At 57.2% G+C, this 18,607-nt stretch overlaps 1 protein-coding gene across 1 annotated transcript in view; it reads right to left on the bottom strand.

The window, feature by feature from the left end:
• The window catches only part of nup210 (nucleoporin 210kDa), a 36,014-nt gene extending 25,444 nt beyond the window's left edge, over window positions 1-10,570 (bottom strand). The window contains 9 exon segments of the mRNA XM_031901273.1: window positions 1,572-1,640; window positions 2,633-2,791; window positions 3,478-3,610; window positions 4,351-4,501; window positions 4,595-4,691; window positions 5,289-5,420; window positions 5,601-5,737; window positions 10,285-10,301; window positions 10,303-10,570. Of these exon segments, the coding sequence (XP_031757133.1) occupies window positions 1,572-1,640; window positions 2,633-2,791; window positions 3,478-3,610; window positions 4,351-4,501; window positions 4,595-4,691; window positions 5,289-5,420; window positions 5,601-5,737; window positions 10,285-10,301; window positions 10,303-10,473 (1,066 nt within the window). The 5' untranslated portion in view covers window positions 10,474-10,570.
• Between the last annotated feature and the right edge of the window lie 8,037 nt (window positions 10,571-18,607).

The following is an 18,607-nucleotide window of genomic DNA, read 5'->3' as shown; positions in this document are numbered from 1 at the left end:
CTCTATCCCATTCCCATCAGTCCCTGCCCCAGTGAGCTTACAGTCTAAGGTCCCTATCACATTCCCATCAGCCCCTGCCCCAGTGAGCTTACAATCTAAGGTCCCTATCCCATTCCAATCAGCCCCTGCCCCAGTGAGCTTACAATCTAAGGTCCCTATCACATTCCCATCAGTCCCTGCCCCAGTGAGCTTACAATCTAAGGTCCCTATCCCATTCCCATCAGCCCCTGCCCCAGTGAGCTTACAATCTAAGGTCCCTATCCCATTCCCATCAGCCCCTGCCCCAGTGAGCTTACAATCTAAGGTCCCTATCCCATTCCCATCAGCCCCTGCCCCAGTGAGCTTACAATCTAAGGTCCCTATCCCATTCCCATCAGCCCCTGCCCCAGTGAGCTTACAATTTAAGGCCCCTATCCCATTCCCATCAGTCCCTGCCACAGTGAGCTTACAATCTAAGGTCCCTATCCCATTCCCATCAGTCCCTGCCCCAGTGAGCTTACAATCTAAGGTCCCTATCACATTCCCATCAGTCCCTGCCCCAGTGAGCTTACAATCTAAGGTCCCTATCCCATTCCCATCAGTCCCTGCCCCAGTGAGCTTACAATCTAAGGTCCCTATCCCATTCCCATCAGTCCCTGCCCCAGTGAGCTTACAATTTAAGGTCCCTATCCCATTCCCATCAGTCCCTGCCCCAGTGAGCTTACAATCTAAGGTCCCTATCACATTTCCATCAGTCCCTGCCCCAGTGAGCTTACAATCTAAGTTCCCTATCACATTCACTGTATGCTCCTTAAGAGGGGGGTATAATGCAGCATATGAGCGAAACATGGGTTGAATATTAATTTGCTGCTTGATATATTTCCAAAAGGGCAGATGAAAATGCCAAACTGGGGGAGGTAAAAACCACAGGCAGGTCTAAAAAAAAAAAAGCCTAACAAGCCATTATCTCCGCCCCCCCCCAGCCTGTCACAATGCACTATAGTGCTCCCTTATTGGAAAGCATGGGGACAGGATTAGGCCACGCCCACACAAAGAAGTCTCCCTCCCTCTAAAGCAATGAAGCATGCTCCGCCCCCTCTTTCCTCGGAAGCAATAGTGAAAGCAGAATGCAAACTTGCTGCTCAGAAGCGCGGCCTCAGGAGTCGGAAAAGATCTGACATTGATGGTTATCTTACAGTAATAGTGAATGAGCAGACACAAGCGCTTACAAGTGCACGGCCTCAGGGAACAAAGACAAAAAGGAATTTACTGCCCTGATAAATTGCTCCTGTCGGCCCCCGGGCACCAAGATACCAAGCCACAAACAAACAGGTCGGACAAGGACTTGCTGAGTGACTCGGCCCTGGCACAAAGCTTTATGTGACAAGTTTTATGGCAGCAGAAGTCTAGTGTCTGAGCCCTTTAAAGGGGAACTTAAGCAAAAAAAAAAAAAAAAATTATATACATCTATATCTTGGTGCTTGCCACACTTTATGTATGTAAGCCACAGCATCTACTATATAACCACTCTCTTATCTGCAGAGAAAGAGGCTCAGTAAAGATCCACAGAAACCACTCTGACCACTACTTACCTAAATATCCTGGTTCCACCACATAGACGGTACCGTTGGGCAGCCGGGAAGCCCCCTGCATACGGAGATCTGATCCTCTTGTTAAGAAAATATATAGAGACGCTCCAGGAACTGAACTAAAAAAAGATGGCAGCAAGGGAGTAGACTTTACTTGCCCCTATAGCCCTACAGAGAAACCCACAGGCAGGGGATGTGCCAGTGAGAGAGTGCCAGTGTGGCACAGACTGTACTTGCCCCTATAGCCCTACAGGGAAACCCACAGGCAGGGGATGTGTCAGTGAGAGAGTGCCAGTGTGGCACAGACCTTACTTGCCCCTAAAGCCCTACAGGGAAACCCACAGGCAGGGAATATGTCAGTGAGAGAGTGCCAGTGTGGCACAGACCTTACTTGCCCCTATAGCCCTACAGGGAAACCCACAGGCAGGGGATGTGCCAGTGAGAGTGCCAGTGTGGCACAGACTGTACTTGCCCCTATAGCCCTACAGGGAAACCCACAGGCAGGGGATATGTCAGTAAGAGAGTGCCAGTGTGGCACAGACTGTACTTGCCCCTATAGCCCTACAGGGAAACCCACAGGCAGGGAATATGTCAGTGAGAGAGTGCCAGTGTGGCACAGACTGTACTTGCCCCTATAGCCCTACAGGGAAACCCACAGGCAGGGGATATGTCAGTGAGAGAGTGCCAGTGTGGCACAGACCTTACTTGCCCCTATAGCCCTACAGGGAAACCCACAGGCAGGGGATACGTCAGTGAGAGAGTGCCAGTGTGGCACAGACCTTACTTGCCCCTATAGCCCTACAGGGAAACCCACAGGCAGGGAATATGTCAGTGAGAGAGTGCCAGTGTGGCACAGACCTTACTTGCCCCTATAGCCCTACAGGGAAACCCACAGGCAGGGAATATGTCAGTGAGAGAGTGCCAGTGTGGCACAGACCTTACTTGCCCCTATAGCCCTACAGGGAAACCCACAGGCAGGGGATATGTCAGTGAGAGAGTGCCAGTGTGGCACAGACCTTACTTGCCCCTATAGCCCTACAGGGAAACCCACAGACAAAGGATATTTTTATGGAGCAGCACGATGTTGGTGTGGCCCATCTGTAGGGCAGTGACAGTAGATGTTCTTTCCTCCAGCCGAGCAATGGGTTCATGGCTGAGCCCCCCGGGTGCAACCACGTGATTCTGAAGCTGGAACGCGTACTGATCAGAGGGCATTGTCAGATCTGAGAGAGTGTGGATGAAATAGTGGGTAGGTTATAGAAAGTCACCGATACCTACCTACCTCTAGATGCTATGAGTAGCCAACAGCGCTGCCCAAAAACATGCCAGCAAGTAAGGGGTTAAACAGTCTACTTCTGCCTCCCCCAGTCTACAAAAGGGATGTCACATTGCAATCCTTACTAAAGGCCAAAATCAGTTTTCCCAGTTATACTCCCTGTATGAGTGCACAAGGGAAGTGTGAGTGGACACTAGGCTTTATACGGACTAGTAAAAAAGATACTAACCTGGAGTGTAACCCACCTGTCCTGGCCGCAATTGGGGAGGCAGGAAAAGAGAACGTTGGGTCACATGTGGCAGTGGAGGGAAAGGGTTCTTATTGGGGCCCCTTGGAGGCTCAGGGTCCGCCCCCTTGGAGGCTCAGGGTCCGCCCCCTTGGAGGCTCAGGGTCCGCCCCCCTAATCTTACTCCATTGGGGCAAACCACCCATTTGTCCCTTCCTTTATATACTCATTCCTATTTCCCCCTCATATTCCTACTGCATGGCCCCAACTGGGGGCAATTTCTGAAGCAAACAGAATATCCCTTGTGTTTTTGGCATAGAGTGTAAATGGGTGCATAATAATGGGGAGTGGGGTAGGGGCAGTAATGGAGGCAAAGGTTTCTGCCCCACATATCCCCCACAACTCACCAGTGATCTTTCCCTGTTTGATCTTCTGCACTCGGTACTGTATGGAGGATCCGACCAGCAGGTAAATATCCGACGCCGGATTGAGGAGAATGTTCTCTAGAATGAGCAGCCGCACCTGAGCCGGGGTCACTTTCTGGGAACAGAGGTTTGGAACCCAAACATTAGTAACTGGGGTTTAACTCAAGCAGTGGGTGGGGCTATAAAACTCTGCCCTCCCCCTGTAAGTTTCTATCAGAGAGCCTTAACATAAGCAGTGGGAGGTTCTAGAACAGGGGTCCCCAACCTTTCATAGCACAGTCAAACGTTCACTGTTCTAGAACAATATGATGGCAAGCTTACAGCAGGAGAGACAGGGGGTCTGTGACTCAAGCAGTGGGTGGGGCTATAATACTCTGCCCTCCCCCTGTAAGTTTCCATCAGAGAGCCTTAACTTAAGCAGTGGGAGGTTCTAGAACAGGGGTCCCCAACCTTTCATAGCACAGGCAAAAGATGACTGTTCTAGAACAATATGATGAGAAGCTTACAGCAGGAGAGACAGGGAGTCTGTGACTCAAGCAGTGGGTGGGGCTAGGAACACAGTCATAGCAGGTTACAGTGGGAGGGGAAGAAGCCTAACCCATAACCCATGCAGTGGGCGGGCTCTGAAAACCCAGATGGCAGTTAATGTTAAATATTTTAAAAATGTTACATCCTTTCCCTTGAGCCACCATTTTGTTATGGCCTGTGTGCTCCCTCAGAGATCAGCTGACAGGAAGTGATGCAGCTCTAACAGTAACAGGACGTAGTGCCGGAGTAACAGATACAGCTCTGCCCATTCATTGGCTGATGGGGCCTAAGAAGGACATTTATCCAATGGACAGAGCCGGGACTCACCTCATACACCGGCTCCAGCATTTTAGCTCTAAGCTTGGAACTTCCCGTCTTCAGGCCGGACACCAGAATGGTATCTCCCTGTTTGGCCACTTTCTCCATCTCTGTAATGTAGGCCGGCGGCACATAGGTGGATTCCAGAAACTTCAGCATTCTGGGAAAATACAGATATTTTGCACATTTGTTTTTAGCAATATATGCCTTCACCCCAATGGCCAATAGAACCAAAAAGTACCAGTCTCCTTACCGCAGTGTATTGTGGGAATCGGAGAATCCGTCCACATCGGCGTCTTTGACCACCGTCCATTCAAAAGCCAATCCGGCTAAAGTGCTGAATGTGTTCCCTGGTTGGACAAGAGTAATGTTACTACCAGCCAATCCGGCTAAAGTGCTGAATGTGTTCCCTGGTTGGACAAGAGTAATGTTACTACCAGCCAATCCGGCTAAAGTGCCGAATGTGTTCCCTGGTTGGACAAGAGTAATGTTACTACCGGCCAATCCAGCTAAAATGCCGAATGTGTTCCCAGGTTGGACAAGAGTAATGTTACTACCAGCCAATCCGGCTAAAGTGCTGAATGTGTTCCCTGGTTGGACAAGAGTAATGTTACTACCAGCCAATCCGGCTAAAATGCCGAATGTGTTCCCAGGTTGGACAAGAGTAATGTTACTACCAGCCAATCCGGCTAAAGTGCTGAATGTGTTCCCTGGTTGGACAAGAGTAATGTTACTACCAGCCAATCCGGCTAAAGTGCCGAATGTGTTCCCTGGTTGGACAAGAGTAATGTTACTACCAGCCAATCCGGCTAAAGTGCCGAATGTGTTCCCTGGTTGGACAGGAGTAATGTTACTACCGGCCAATCCGGCTAAAGTGCTGAAATAGTTTCCTGGTTGGACAGGAGTAATGTTACTACCAGCCAATCCGGCTACAGTGCCACATTTACCCTCGGAGTCCATGGCTTGGATCTTCAGCTCCAGGGGGGAGTCCTCCAGGTACAGTTCCCGTGTGGTCGACACAATCTGAATATCATGAATTAAATCCACGATGGCATCACAACGAAGCACCTGCCCGGTAACTAAGGAACAAGCATAGTAACGGTGAGACGCTAACACTTCAACCAATACAGATATATTTACATGAATAGGCCAATCCTTATTGTGCAGCACAAGCCAGACGGGGGCGCTGTTCTATGGCAGCCCTGTTTATATAAAGGGTTAACTGCCTGGCCATTAACCCTGCCCGTGGCGCTACTTACATACGTCCTCAGCAAATATGATACTGGTGAGACGCGTGGGGTGAGTGGCCCGGGCCTGTACCACTGCCCTCTGGGAGCACTGGCGCTCATCCACCCCCAGCGGCTCTATGCTGGCAACTTCCGGACGGGTCGACGACCTGAGAAGAAAAGTTTCATACGGTATAAATAACCAGAACCGCCCCAACCCATCCAGCACATATAACCAGAACCACCCCAACCCATCCAGCACATATAACCAGAACAGTATACAGTATATATACCAGAACTGTGAGACTGCCCGGCCCATACAGTATATATACCAGACCCATCAGACTGCCTGGCCCATACAGTATATATACCAGAACCACAAGACTGCCCAGTCCATACAGTATATATACCAGAACTGTGAGACTGCCCGGCCCATACAGTATATATACCAGAACTGTGAGACTGCCCGGCCCATACAGTATATATACCAGAACTGTGAGACTGCCCGGCCCATACAGTATATATACCAGAACTGTGAGACTGCCCGGCCCATACAGTATATATACCAGAACTGTGAGACTGCCCGGCCCATACAGTATATATACCAGAACTGTGAGACTGCCCGGCCCATACAGTATATATACCAGAACCACAAGACTGCCCAGTCCATACATTATATATACCAGAACCGTGAGACTGCCCAGCCCATACAGTATATATACCAGAACCGTGAGACTGCCCGGCCCATACAGTATATATACCAGAACCACAAGACTGCCCAGTCCATACATTATATATACCAGAACTGTGAGACTGCCCGGCCCATACAGTATATATACCAGAACCACAAGACTGCCCAGTCCATACATTATATATACCAGAACCGTGAGACTGCCCAGCCCATACAGTATATATACCAGAACCGTGAGACTGCCCGGCCCATACAGTATATATACCAGAACCACAAGACTGCCCAGTCCATACATTATATATACCAGAACTGTGAGACTGCCCGGCCCATACAGTATATATACCAGAACTGTGAGACTGCCCGGCCCATACAGTATATATACCAGAACCATCAGACTGCCTGGCCCATACAGTATATATACAGAACCATGAGCCTGCCCGGTCCAGAATCTCTATTCTGCAAAGTGTTAAATCTGTCAGCGAGGATGCTGGGAGATGTAGTGCAGTTGTATCTGTAGAATGGCATGTCCCCCCCCCACACATTGTGGTACAGTCTGCTCACACACACACAACATTCCGTGTCCCCAAACAGTATGGCAGCTCCCACTCATGTACATTTTCTCTGTAGGCGGCCCAGCGAGGCAAAAACATGGCAGCACCCACCTACATCTCTATAGCAACACAACTCCCAGCATCCTCTGCGCACAGGTGTGAGATACCGCAATCCCACTTCCCACTCTGGCACATCAAAGGTTAAACATCAAACTCCGCCTGCATCAAAAGGGCCAGAAAGAGAACCAGACCACCCCATGAGTGAGTATTGGGGGGCTGCCGTACACAATCACTGGGCAACTTATCTGGGGGAGGAGCCTAAGCCAGGAGGGGTGCGGCTTTCTCTCTGCCGGGGCAGATGATTTCCCAGGGTTTTTATTCCCACATTTGAGTCACTTCAGTACCACGGGCAGCGGCATCGCACGGAGCAGCGGGCACAGCCGCCACCCAGCAAGGGAAGGGTTAATTAACCAGAACGTGTTTCTGTGCCCAGTCCAAATACACAAATGCCCCCGGGGTAATTATGTGAAGTAAAGGGTCAGATTTCATATATAAGAAAGGCACAATCCCTACAGAAAGTCTATTGTGTGACTGAGCAGCCACAGCGCCCCCTGCTGTTCAGTCAAAAGGTTCTGTTACTGATGCAGGAATGGTCTCTGGTCGGTTCTATGGTTCCGGTCCAGCACAGATACATCAGGAGGCGCCTCTTGCATTAGGTGGGCAGCCTGAGAGACCAGCAGGGGGCGCTCAGGCAGCAAAGGCATAATATTACAGTATAAAGTGCTAAAATCCTGAGAACTAAAATGGCAGATCAGAAGAGCAAGGTGACATTAATTTGCCAAGTTCTGCGCCATTTCCCCTTTAATCTGACAACACTTTCTATACGAGCAACTGCAGCCCCTTACACTTAGGGCTCTGTCCAATCAGGTCCCAGGCCCCCCGAGCGCCCCGACAGTTGGGTTCCAGGGCATCTGAATTGACAGCTGCAGGCAGAGAGGTCTAACACTGGGCAGCCCGGGCAGGGATGGGGGCAGGGGGGACACCCTTGGGCTAAGGAAAAAATGTGCTTTTATTTGGCAGAATGGAGCCATCATGTCCCTGAGGTGCTGCACAAAGCATGCTGGGTAACTACTCTGATTTAGGCTTCTCTACACGTTACTATATTCACTCCGGCCTTTACTTGCCCTTTAACCCACAGCTTCGTGCATAAAACTAAGCCAGAAAAAAGCTCTTGGGGAGCAGTCAGTCCCCCCCAAACAAGCAGCACTGGGTCTGCACATAAAAGTGATTTATTAGAAAAGTGATTGATTTCTAAACCAAGTGGGGGGGGGGGGGCCCGGCCCAACCAACAGGAAGTGGCTCCTTGCACTTGGGACTCACCGTTGTCATAGAAACACAACAATATACAGTAAGTTACATTTCCACTCACACTCACACTTACACTCTGGGACCAACAAAACAAAAAAAAAAAAAAAAGAGGGTAAACTTTCCCTTTAAATAATTCCACATCTATATAGGTAATACATACGGCAGCCCCCCAGCCAAGCCCCACAGAACTACAACTCCCAGACACAGCAGTACCCCCCCCTACACGCTGCCCCCGCCCCCTGTCCCCTACACGCTCCCCCGCCTGTAACCCCCCTACACGCTGCCCCCGCCCCCTGTACCCCCCCTACACGCTGCCCCCGCCCCCTGTACCCCCCACTACCTGCTGCCCCCAGGCCCTGTACCCCCCCACCGCTGCCCGCCCCTGTAACCCCCTACACGCTGGCCCACCGCCCCCGTAACCTGCCCCCTACCACGCTGCCCCCGCCCCTGTACCCCCCCCTACACGCTGCCCCCGCCCCTGTACCCCCCTTCACGCTGCCCCCCTGTCCCCCCCTACACGCTGCCCGCCCCCTGTACCCCCCCACTACAACCTGCCCGCCCCCCATAACACCCTGCCCCCGGCCCCCTGTACAACCGCCATACACGCTGCCCCCGCCCCCTGTACCCCATCACACGCTGCTCCCGCCCCTGTACCCCCATACACTGCCGCCCCCTGTAACCCCCCCACACGCTGCCGCCCAGCCCCTGTACCCCCATACACGCTGCCCGCCCCCGTACCCCACCCCATCCACGCTGCCCCCGCCCCCTGTAACCCCCCCATGACACGCTGCCCACGCCCGCCTGTACCCCCCCATAAAGCTGCCGAAGCCCCCCCGCCCCCCTGTAACCCCCCCATACACGCTGCTCCCGCCCCCTGTACCCCCCATACACGCTGCCCCGCCCCCCCTGGGGGGGTTTTTTACCCCCCCCCATACACGCTGCCCAGCCCCTGTACCCCCAATACACGCTGCCCCGCCCCCTGTACCCCCCCATACACGCTGCCCCGCCCACCTGTACCCCCATACAGCTGCCCCGCCCCCTGTACCCCCCATAAACACGCTCCCCCGCCCCCTGAACCCCCCCATACACGCTGCTCCCGCCCCCTGTACCCCCCCATACACGCTGCCCCGCCCCTGTACCCCCCATACACGCTGCCCGCCCCTGTACCCCCCCATACACGCTGCCCCCGCCCTGTACCCCCCCCCCATACAACGCTGCCCCCGCCCCCTGTACCCCCCATACACGCTGCCCCGCCCCCTGTACCCCCATACACGCTGCCCCCCGCCCCCTGTACCCCCCAATAACACGCTTGCCCCCCCCCAACGCCCCCCCCCTGTACCCCCCCATAACACGCTGCGGCCCCGCCCCCTAGACCCCCCCCATACACGCTGCCCGCCCCAGCCCCCAACCGGCCCCCGCCCCTGTAACCCCCATACACGCTGCCCCCGCCCCCTGTACCCCCATACACGCTGCCCCCGCCCCCTTACCCCCATACACGCTGCCCCCGCCCCCTGTACCCCCCATACACCGCTGCCCCCCGGCCCCCTGTACCCCCATACACGCTGCCCCCGCCCCCTGCTACCCCCATACACGCTGCCCCGCCCCCTGTACCCCCCATACACGCTGCCCCCGCCCCCTGTACCCCCCATACACGCTGCCCCGCCCCCTGTACCCCCCCAACACGCTGGCCCCCCGCCCCTGTACCCCAACCGCTGCCCCGCCCCTGTACCCCCATACACGCTGCCCCGCCCTGTACCCCCCATACACGCTGCCGCCCGCCCCTGTACCCCCCCTACGCTGCCCCCCGCCCCCTGTACCCCCATCACACGCTGCCCCGCCCCCTGTACCCCCCATACAGCTGCCCCCGCCCCTGTACCCCCATACACGCTGCCCCCCCCTGGTACCCCCATACACGCTGCCCGCCCCCTGTACCCAATACCCGCTGCCCCGCCCCCTTACCCCCCATACACGGCTGCCCCCGCCCCCTGTACCCCCATACACCTGCCCGCCCCCTTAACCCCATACACGCTGCCCCGCCCCTGTACCCCCCATACACACAGCCCCGCCCTGTACCCCACACAGCGCAGCCATCCCGCCCCCCACTCACCAGGTGTAACAGCCCTCATGTGACCCCCCAGGTGTAGTTGAAATTGCGGTGCCGCCGGGTGTAGGGGAGAAGCACTTTGGGGATATTGAGTTTGGAAGCGGCTGAGAGAGTCAGGAATGAGAGGAGGAGGAGCCACACAGCTCCCGGGGCCACTGGGGCCCCCCACATACACCCGCCAGGCGCGCCCATTCCCTCCGGTACCGAAACCACTTCCGCCCGCTCTGCCCGCTCTCTGCGCCTTCCCGTCAGCCTGTTCGCGCCATGTGCTTCATTCCCCAGGGGGAGGGGCTACAGGGAGCCGGGGGGGGGGGGGCGGGCAATACATGTCCGGGGGCAGGGGCGGGGGCATAGCGGGACAGACACACAGGGAGGCGGAGCTTTCACCTCTGTGGCCGACTTTGTCCGCGCTCCCCCCTCTCGGGCATGCGCTTCTGCCCGTGTCAGTGTCTTAGGGAATCGCCGCGGGTGCGCGCCTGAGCTCCTGACTCCTCCCCCTACAGCCTTTCCTTCTCTCCCCAACCCCCCAAACTGCCCCCCAGTGTCTGTCCTGTCACACTGCCCCCCAGTGTCTGTCCTGTCACACTGCCCCCAGTGTCTGTCCTGTTCAACCACTGCCCCCTAGTGTCTGTCCTGTCACACTGACCCCCTATGTCTGTCCTGTCACACTGCCCCCCCACTAGTGTCTGTCCTGTCCCACTGCCCCCTAGTGTCTGTCCTGTCACACTGCCACCCTAGTGTCTGTCCTCGTCCACTGCCCCCCCATGTCTGTCCTGTCACACTGCCCCTAGTGTCTGTCCTGTCACACTGCCCCCCAGTGTCTGTCCTGTCACACTGCCCCCTAGTGTCTGTCCTGTCACACTGCCCCTAGTGTCTGTCCTGTCCCACTGCCCCCCAGTGTCTGTCCTGTCACACTGCCCCCCGTGGTCTGTCCTGTCACACTGCCCCCTAGTGTCTGTCCTGTCACACTGCCCCCAGTGTCTGTCCTGTCCCACACTGCCCCCTAGTGTCTGTCCTGTCAACTGCCCCCCAAGTGTCTGTCCTGTCACACTGCCCCCTAGTGTCTGTCCTGTCACACTGCCCCCTAGTGTCTGTCCTGTCACACTGCCCCCAGTGTCTGTCCTGTCCACTGCCCCCTAGTGTCTGTCCTGTCCCACTGCCCCCTAGTGTCTGTCCTGTCACACTGCCCCTAGTGTCTGTCCTGTCCCACTGCCCCCCAGTGTCTGTCCTGTCTCCCTGCCTGCACACTGCCCCCTAGTGTCTGTCCTGTCCCACTGCCCCCCAGTGTCTGTCCTGTCCCACTGCCACCCTAGTGTCTGTCCTGTCACACACTGCCCCCAGTGTCTGTCCTGTCACACTGCCCCCTAGTGTCTGTCCTGTCACACTGCCCCCTAGTGTCTGTCCTGTCCCACTGCCCCCCTAGTGTCTGTCCTGTCACACTGCCCCCTAGTGTCTGTCCTGTCCCACTGCCCCCTAGTGTCTGTCCTGTCACACTGCCCCCTAGTGTCTGTCCTGTCACACTGCCCCTAGTGTCTGTCCTGTCACACTGCCCCTAGTGTCTGTCCTGTCACACTGCCCCCTAGTGTCTGTCCTGTCACACTGCCCCCCAGTGTCTGTCCTGTCACACTGCCCCCTAGTGTCTGTCCTGTCACACTGCTCCCCAGTGTCTGTCCTGTCCCACTGCCCCTAGTGTCTGTCCTGTCCCACTGCCCCCTAGTGTCTGTCCTGTCACACTGCCCCCTAGTGTCTGTCCTGTCACACTGCCCCCTAGTGTCTGTCCTGTCACACTGCCCCCTAGTGTCTGTCCTGTCCCACTGCCCCCAGTGTCTGTCCTGTCACACTGCCCCCCAGTGTCTGTCCTGTCCCACTGCCCCCAGTGTCTGTCCTGTCACACTGCCCCCTAGTGTCTGTCCTGTCACACTGCCCCCTAGTGTCTGTCCTGTCCCACACTGCCCCCCAGTGTCTGTCCTGTCACACTGCCCCTAGTGTCTGTCCTGTCACACTGCCCCCAGTGTCTGTCCTGTCACACTGCCCCCTAGTGTCTGTCCTGTCACACTGCCCCCAGTGTCTGTCCTGTCACACTGCCCCCTAGTGTCTGTCCTGTCACACTGCCCCCTAGTGTCTGTCCTGTCAACCTGCCCCCAGTGTCTGTCCTGTCCACTGCCCCCCAGTGTCTGTCCTGTCACACTGCCCCCAGTGTCTGTCCTGTCACACTGCCCCCTAGTGTCTGTCCTGTCACACTGCCCCCTAGTGTCTGTCCTGTCACACTGCCCCCTAGTGTCTGTCCTGTCACACTGCCCCCTAGTGTCTGTCCTGTCACACTGCCCCCTAGTGTCTGTCCTGTCCCACTGCCCCCTAGTGTCTGTCCTGTGCCCCCAGTGTCTGTCCTGTCACACTGCCCCAGTGTCTGTCCTGTCACACTGCCCCCTAGTGTCTGTCCTGTCACACTGCCCCCAGTGTCTGTCCTGTCCCACTGCCCCCTAGTGTCTGTCCTGTCACACTGCCCCTAGTGTCTGTCCTGTCACACTGCCCCTAGTGTCTGTCCTGTCCCACTGCCCCTAGTGTCTGTCCTGTCCCACTGCCCCCTAGTGTCTGTCCTGTCACACTGCCCCCTAGTGTCTGTCCTGTCACACTGCCCCTAGTGTCTGTCCTGTCACACTGCCCCCAGTGTCTGTCCTGTCACACTGCCCCCAGTGTCTGTCCTGTCCCACTGCCCCCTAGTGTCTGTCACACTGCCCCCTAGTGTCTGTCCTGTCACACTGCCCCTAGTGTCTGTCCTGTCACACTGCCCCCCAAGTGTCTGTCCTGTCCACTGCCCCCCAGTGTCTGTCCTGTCACACTGCCCCCCAGTGTCTGTCCTGTCCACACTGCCCCCCAGTGTCTGTCCTGTCCCACTGCCCCCCAGTGTCTGTCCTGTCACACTGCCCCCCAGTGTCTGTCCTGTCCCACTGCCCCCTAGTGTCTGTCCTGTCACACTGCCCCCTAGTGTCTGTCCTGTCACACTGCCCCCTAGTGTCTGTCCTGTCACACTGCCCCCAGTGTCTGTCCTGTCACACTGCCCCTAGTGTCTGTCCTGTCCCACTGCCCCTAGTGTCTGTCCTGTCACACTGCCCCCCAGTGTCTGTCCTGTCACACTGCCCCCTAGTGTCTGTCCTGTCACACTGCCCCCAGTGTCTGTCCTGTCACATTGGAGCGATGCACGCGCCCATAGGTGTTGTCCTTCGGTCAGCAGACACAACACACTGTAGGCCCACAGTCGTCGTCTGTCCTGTCACAACACCTTGGGGATAGACGGCATCAGCCGCAGACATCACAGCACTGACACACCTGCACCACCCTATGGGTCTTGTCTGATCAACTGCCACCAGTGTCTGTCCTGTCACAGTCTGCCCCCCAGTGTCTGGTCCTGTCACACCCTACTGCCCCCTAGTGTTGTCCTGTCACACTGCCCCAGTGTCTGTCTGGGGTCAGATCTGCCGCCTAGTGTCTGTCCTGTCACACTGCCACCGTGTCTGTCCCTGTCCCAACCACCACACACCTTGGGGCCACACACACAGTCGCACACTTGGGATAAGCAACCTGTCAGCTGGATGTCTCGTCCGCGGTGAGCACTAGCACCCACTGACACACACCCAGTGGTCTGTCCTGTCACCCGCTGGCCCTGACAACACACCCCAGGTGTCTGTCCTGTCAGCCCACACAAACTTCGACACACTGGCCACAGTCACAGCCTTGGCGGATACAGTGGGTACTGGCTACCTGTCACACTGGGCCCCCTAGGGCTTGCTGTCCTCCGCCAAATGCACCCCATACGTAGCTCACCTGTACCTGTCACACTGACACCACAACAGCTCTGCAACCACGGTGCCGGGGATAGACGCACCAGCCGGCTAGGGCCACCTGCTCCTCAGATCACACTGCCACACTGACACACACCACTAGTGTCTGTCCTGGTCACATGTCATGGCCCACAGTTCGCCCTAGTCGCTCCTTGGTGGGATAACAAGACGCACAGCCTGGCCGGCAGACACACACACTCCGCCCACCACAGATGTCTGTCCTGGGTGCAGCACTGAACACACACTGAACAGGCGCAGTGCGCACACCTTGGGGATAGAGCCACAGCCGCAGACACACAGCTGCCCCCCCTCGACCAAGTGTCTGTTCCTGGTCCCACACCTCGCCACCACACTCGACACACCACATAGTGGGGTCTGGTTCTGTCACAGATCGCTGGGGCCAGCCGCAGCACACACACTGACACACACAATCACCCAGTTGTTCTGTCCTGTCACAGCACCTACACAAGTGCGCCACAACTCTGCGGGACTAGACACAACAGGCCGGCAGACTACGCATGTGCATGTCCCTGTCGACAGACACCTGGCCCACACCAGCACCTACACCGCTCGCTTCTTGGTGGACTCACGTGACGTCCACAACGCCGCAGACACCCCTGGCCCTGAGCACACACATAGAGTCCCAACCCCAGTGGCTACATGCTCAGTCGACACTAGCCCCAGTCGCACCCCAGTCGGGTACGTGGTCCTGGGTCACCAGCTGCCTCCGGCCCCAGACACAACAGTGTCTGGTCACCTCGAATCCTGACACACACACATACTGCCGCAACCCCAGTGTCTGCATAGCTCGCGTAGCACTTGGGTGAACTAAGACGCCGCAGCCCGCACCGAACACACATCTGACACACAGGTGTTCTGGTCCGCTGATCCCACTTACGGCCCTGGACACACACACCACCTGAACACACACCTAGGTGGTCTGTCCTGTGTCCCGTCAGGCCTGCACCTTGGGGATAGACGCACCAGCGCAGAACAACCCCACATAAGTGTCTGGTCTGAAACTGCATCCACACTCAGCCCACACTGACGAGCGACACAGTCGGCACAGGCCGCAGACAGCACCTCCCACTGACCACACACAGTTGGTACCCTGGTACCCACCTGATCACAGCCGCACCACTTGGGGACTCTAGACACGCACCCCTAAGTGTCTGTTTCCTGTCCAACTGCCCAGGTCGCCTGGTCACTGCCACCAGTCTCCTTCACACTCCCTAGGTGTCTGTCCTACGTCCCACTGCCTCCCTAGTGGGTTCTGTCCTGTCCCACTGCCCCCAGTGTCTGTCCTGTCACACTGCCCCAGTGTCTGTCCTGTTTCACACTGGTGCCCCCTAGTGTCTGTCCTGGGTCACACTGCCCCTAGTGTCTGTCCTGTCACACTGCCCCCTAGTGTCTTGTCTCTACATGCCCCCTAGTGTCTGTCCTCCCACTGCCCCCCAGTGTCTGTCCTGTCACACTGCCCCCAGTGTCTGTCCTGTCACACTGCCCCCAGTGTCTGTCCTGTCCCCACTGCCCCCAGTGTCTGTCTGTCCCACTGCCCCCAGTGTCTGTCTGTCACACTGCCCCCTAGTGTCTGTCCTGTCCCACTGCCCCCAGTGTCTGTCCTGTCCACTGCCCCCTCAGTGTCTGTCCTGTCACACTGCCCCCATAGTGTCTGTCCTGTCCCACTCCACTGCCCCCAGTGTCTGTTACTCTAGTCTGCCCACCTGCTTTTGTCTCACATCGCCCCAGTGTCTGTCCTGTTCACACTGCCCCCTAGTGTCTGTCCTGTCACACTGCCCCCATAGTGTCTGTCCTCTCACACTGCCCCCTAGTGTCTGTCCTGTCCCACTGCCCCCTAGTGTCTGTCCTGTCACACTGCCCCTAGTGTCTGTCCTGTCACACTGCCCCCTAGTGTCTGTCCTGTCACACTGCCTGCCCCTAGTGTCTGTCCTGTCCACTGCCCCCAGTGTTCCTGTCTGTCCCACTGCCCCCAGTGTCTGTCCTGTCACACTGCCTCCCGCTAGTGTCTGTCCTGCTTCCCACTGCCCCCTAGTGTCTGTCCTGTCACACTGCCCCCTAGTGTCTGTCCTGTCACACTGCCCCCTAGTGTCTGTCTGTCACACTGCCCCCTAGTGTCTGTCCTGTCACACTCCCCCTCAGTGTCTGTCCTGTCACACTGCCCCCCAGTGTGCTGTCCTGTCCCACACTGCCCCCAGTGTCTGTCCTGTCGAGCACTGCCCCCCAGTGTCTGTCCTGTCACATCTGCCCCCATCAGTGTCTGTCCTGTCACACTGCCCCCTAGTGTCTGTCCTGTCCCACTGCCCCCATGTCTGTCCTGTCACACTGCCCCCAGTGTCTGTCCTGTCACACTGCCCCCTAGTGTCTGTCCTGTCCCACTGCCCCCAGTGTCTGTCCTGTCACACTGCCCCCAGTTGTCCTGTCCTGTCCACTGCCCCTAGTGTCTGTCCTGTCACACTGCCCCCTAGTGTCTGTCCTGTCACACTGCCCCCTAGTGTCTGTCCTGTCACACTGCCCCCAGTGTCTGTCCTGTCCCACTGCCCCCAGTGTCTGTCCTGTCACACTGCCCCCTAGTGTCTTGTCCCTGTCCCACTGCCCCCAGTGTCTGTCCTGTCACACTGCCCCCAGTGTCTGTCCTGTACACTGCCCCCCACTGTGTCTGTCCTGTCACACTGCCCCCCAGTGTCTGTCCTGTCACACTGCCCCCTAGTGTCTGCCTGTCACATGCCCCTAGTGTCTGTCCTGTCACACTGCCCCCTAGTTGTCTGTCCTGTCACACTGCCCCTAGTGTCTGTCCTGTCACACTGCCCCTAGTGTCTGTCCTGTCCCATCTGCCCCCTAGTGTCTGTCCTGTCCCACTGCCCCCAGTGTCCTGTCCGTACACTGCCCCCCCAGTGTCTGTCCTGTCCACTCGCCCCCAGTGTCTGTCCTGTCACACTGCCCCCAGTGTCTGTCCTGTCACACTGCCCCCCAGTGTCTGTCTGTCACACTGCCCCCTAGTGTCTGTCCTCACACTGCCCCCTAGTGTCTGTCCTGTCCACTGCCCCCTAGTGTCTGTCCTGTCCCACTGCCCCCTAGTGTCTGTCCTGTCCCACTGCCCCCCAGTGTCTTGTCTGTCACACTGCCCCCAGTGTCTGTCCTGTCACAGTATGTTTCTGCCACATGTCTGTCCTGTCACTGCCCCCTCGTGTCTGTCCTGTCACACTGCCCCTCAGTGTCTGTCCTGTCACACTGCCCCCTAGTGTCTGTCCTGTCCACTGCCCCCAGTGTCTGTCCTGTCACACTGCCCCCAGTGTCTGTCCTGTCCACTGCCCCTAGTGTCTGTCCTGTCACACTGCCCCCAGTGTCTGTCCTGTCCACTGCCCCCAGTGTCTGTCCTGTCAACTGCCCCCTAGTGTCTGTCCTGTCACACTGCCCCTAAGTGGTCTGTCCTGTCACACTGCCCCCCTAGTGTCTGTCCTGTCACACTGCCCCCTAGTGTCTGTCCTGTCCCACTGCCCCTAGTGTCTGTCCTGTCCCACTGCCCCCTAGGTGTCTGTCCTGTCCCACTGCCCCCTAGTGTCTGTCCTGTCACACTGCCCCCAGTGTCTGTCCTGTCACCACTGCCCCAGTGTCTGTCCTGTCACACTGCCCCCTAGTGTCTGTCCTGTCACACTGCCCCCAGTGTCTGTCCTGTCACAGCCCCCTAGTGTCTGTCCTGTCCCACTGCCCTAGTGTCTGTCCTGTCCACTGCCCCCTAGTGTCTGCTGTCACACTGCCCCCTAGTGTCTGTCCTGTCCCACTGCCCCCAGTGTCTGTCCTGTCACACTGCCCCCCAGTGTCTGTCCTGTCCCACTGCCCCCTAGTGTCTGTCCCTGGTCACACTGCCCTCCTAGTGTCTGTTCCTGTCACACTGCCCCCCAGTGTCTGTCCTGTCACACTGCCCCCTAGTGTCTGTCCTGTCACACTGCCCCCTAGTGTCTGTCCTGTCCCATCTGCCCTCGTGTCTGTCCTGTCACACTGCCCCCAGTGTCTGTCCTGTCACACTGCCCCCAGTGTCTGTCCTGTCACACTGCCCCACAGTGTCTGTCCTGTCACACTGCCCCCTAGTGTCTGTCCCTGTCACACTGCCCCCTAGTGTCTGTCCTGTCCCACTGCCCCCTAGTGTTCTGTCCTGTCCCAGCTGCCCCCCTCCCAGTGTCTGTCCTGTCACACTGCCCCCCAGTGTCTGTCCTGTCCCACTTGCCCCCAGTGTCTGTCCTGTCACACTGCCCCCCAGTGTCTGTCCTGTCACACTGCCCCCCAGTGTCTGTCCTGTCACACTGCCCCCCAGTGGTCTGTCCTGTCACACTGCCCCCAGTGTCTGTCCTGTTCACCACTGCCCCCTAGTGTCCTGTCCTGTCCCACTGCCCCCTAGTGTCTGTCCTGTCACACTGCCCCCAGTGTCTGTCCTTCCCACTGCCCCCCAGTGTCTGTCCTGTCACCAGTAC

This window comes from Xenopus tropicalis, chromosome 4 (assembly GCF_000004195.4).
Source record: "Xenopus tropicalis strain Nigerian chromosome 4, UCB_Xtro_10.0, whole genome shotgun sequence".
In the NCBI taxonomy this organism is placed as follows: domain Eukaryota; kingdom Metazoa; phylum Chordata; class Amphibia; order Anura; family Pipidae; genus Xenopus; species Xenopus tropicalis.
The sequence above is the reverse complement of the archived record's forward strand: the minus strand, read 5'-3'. Positions and strand labels throughout refer to the sequence as shown.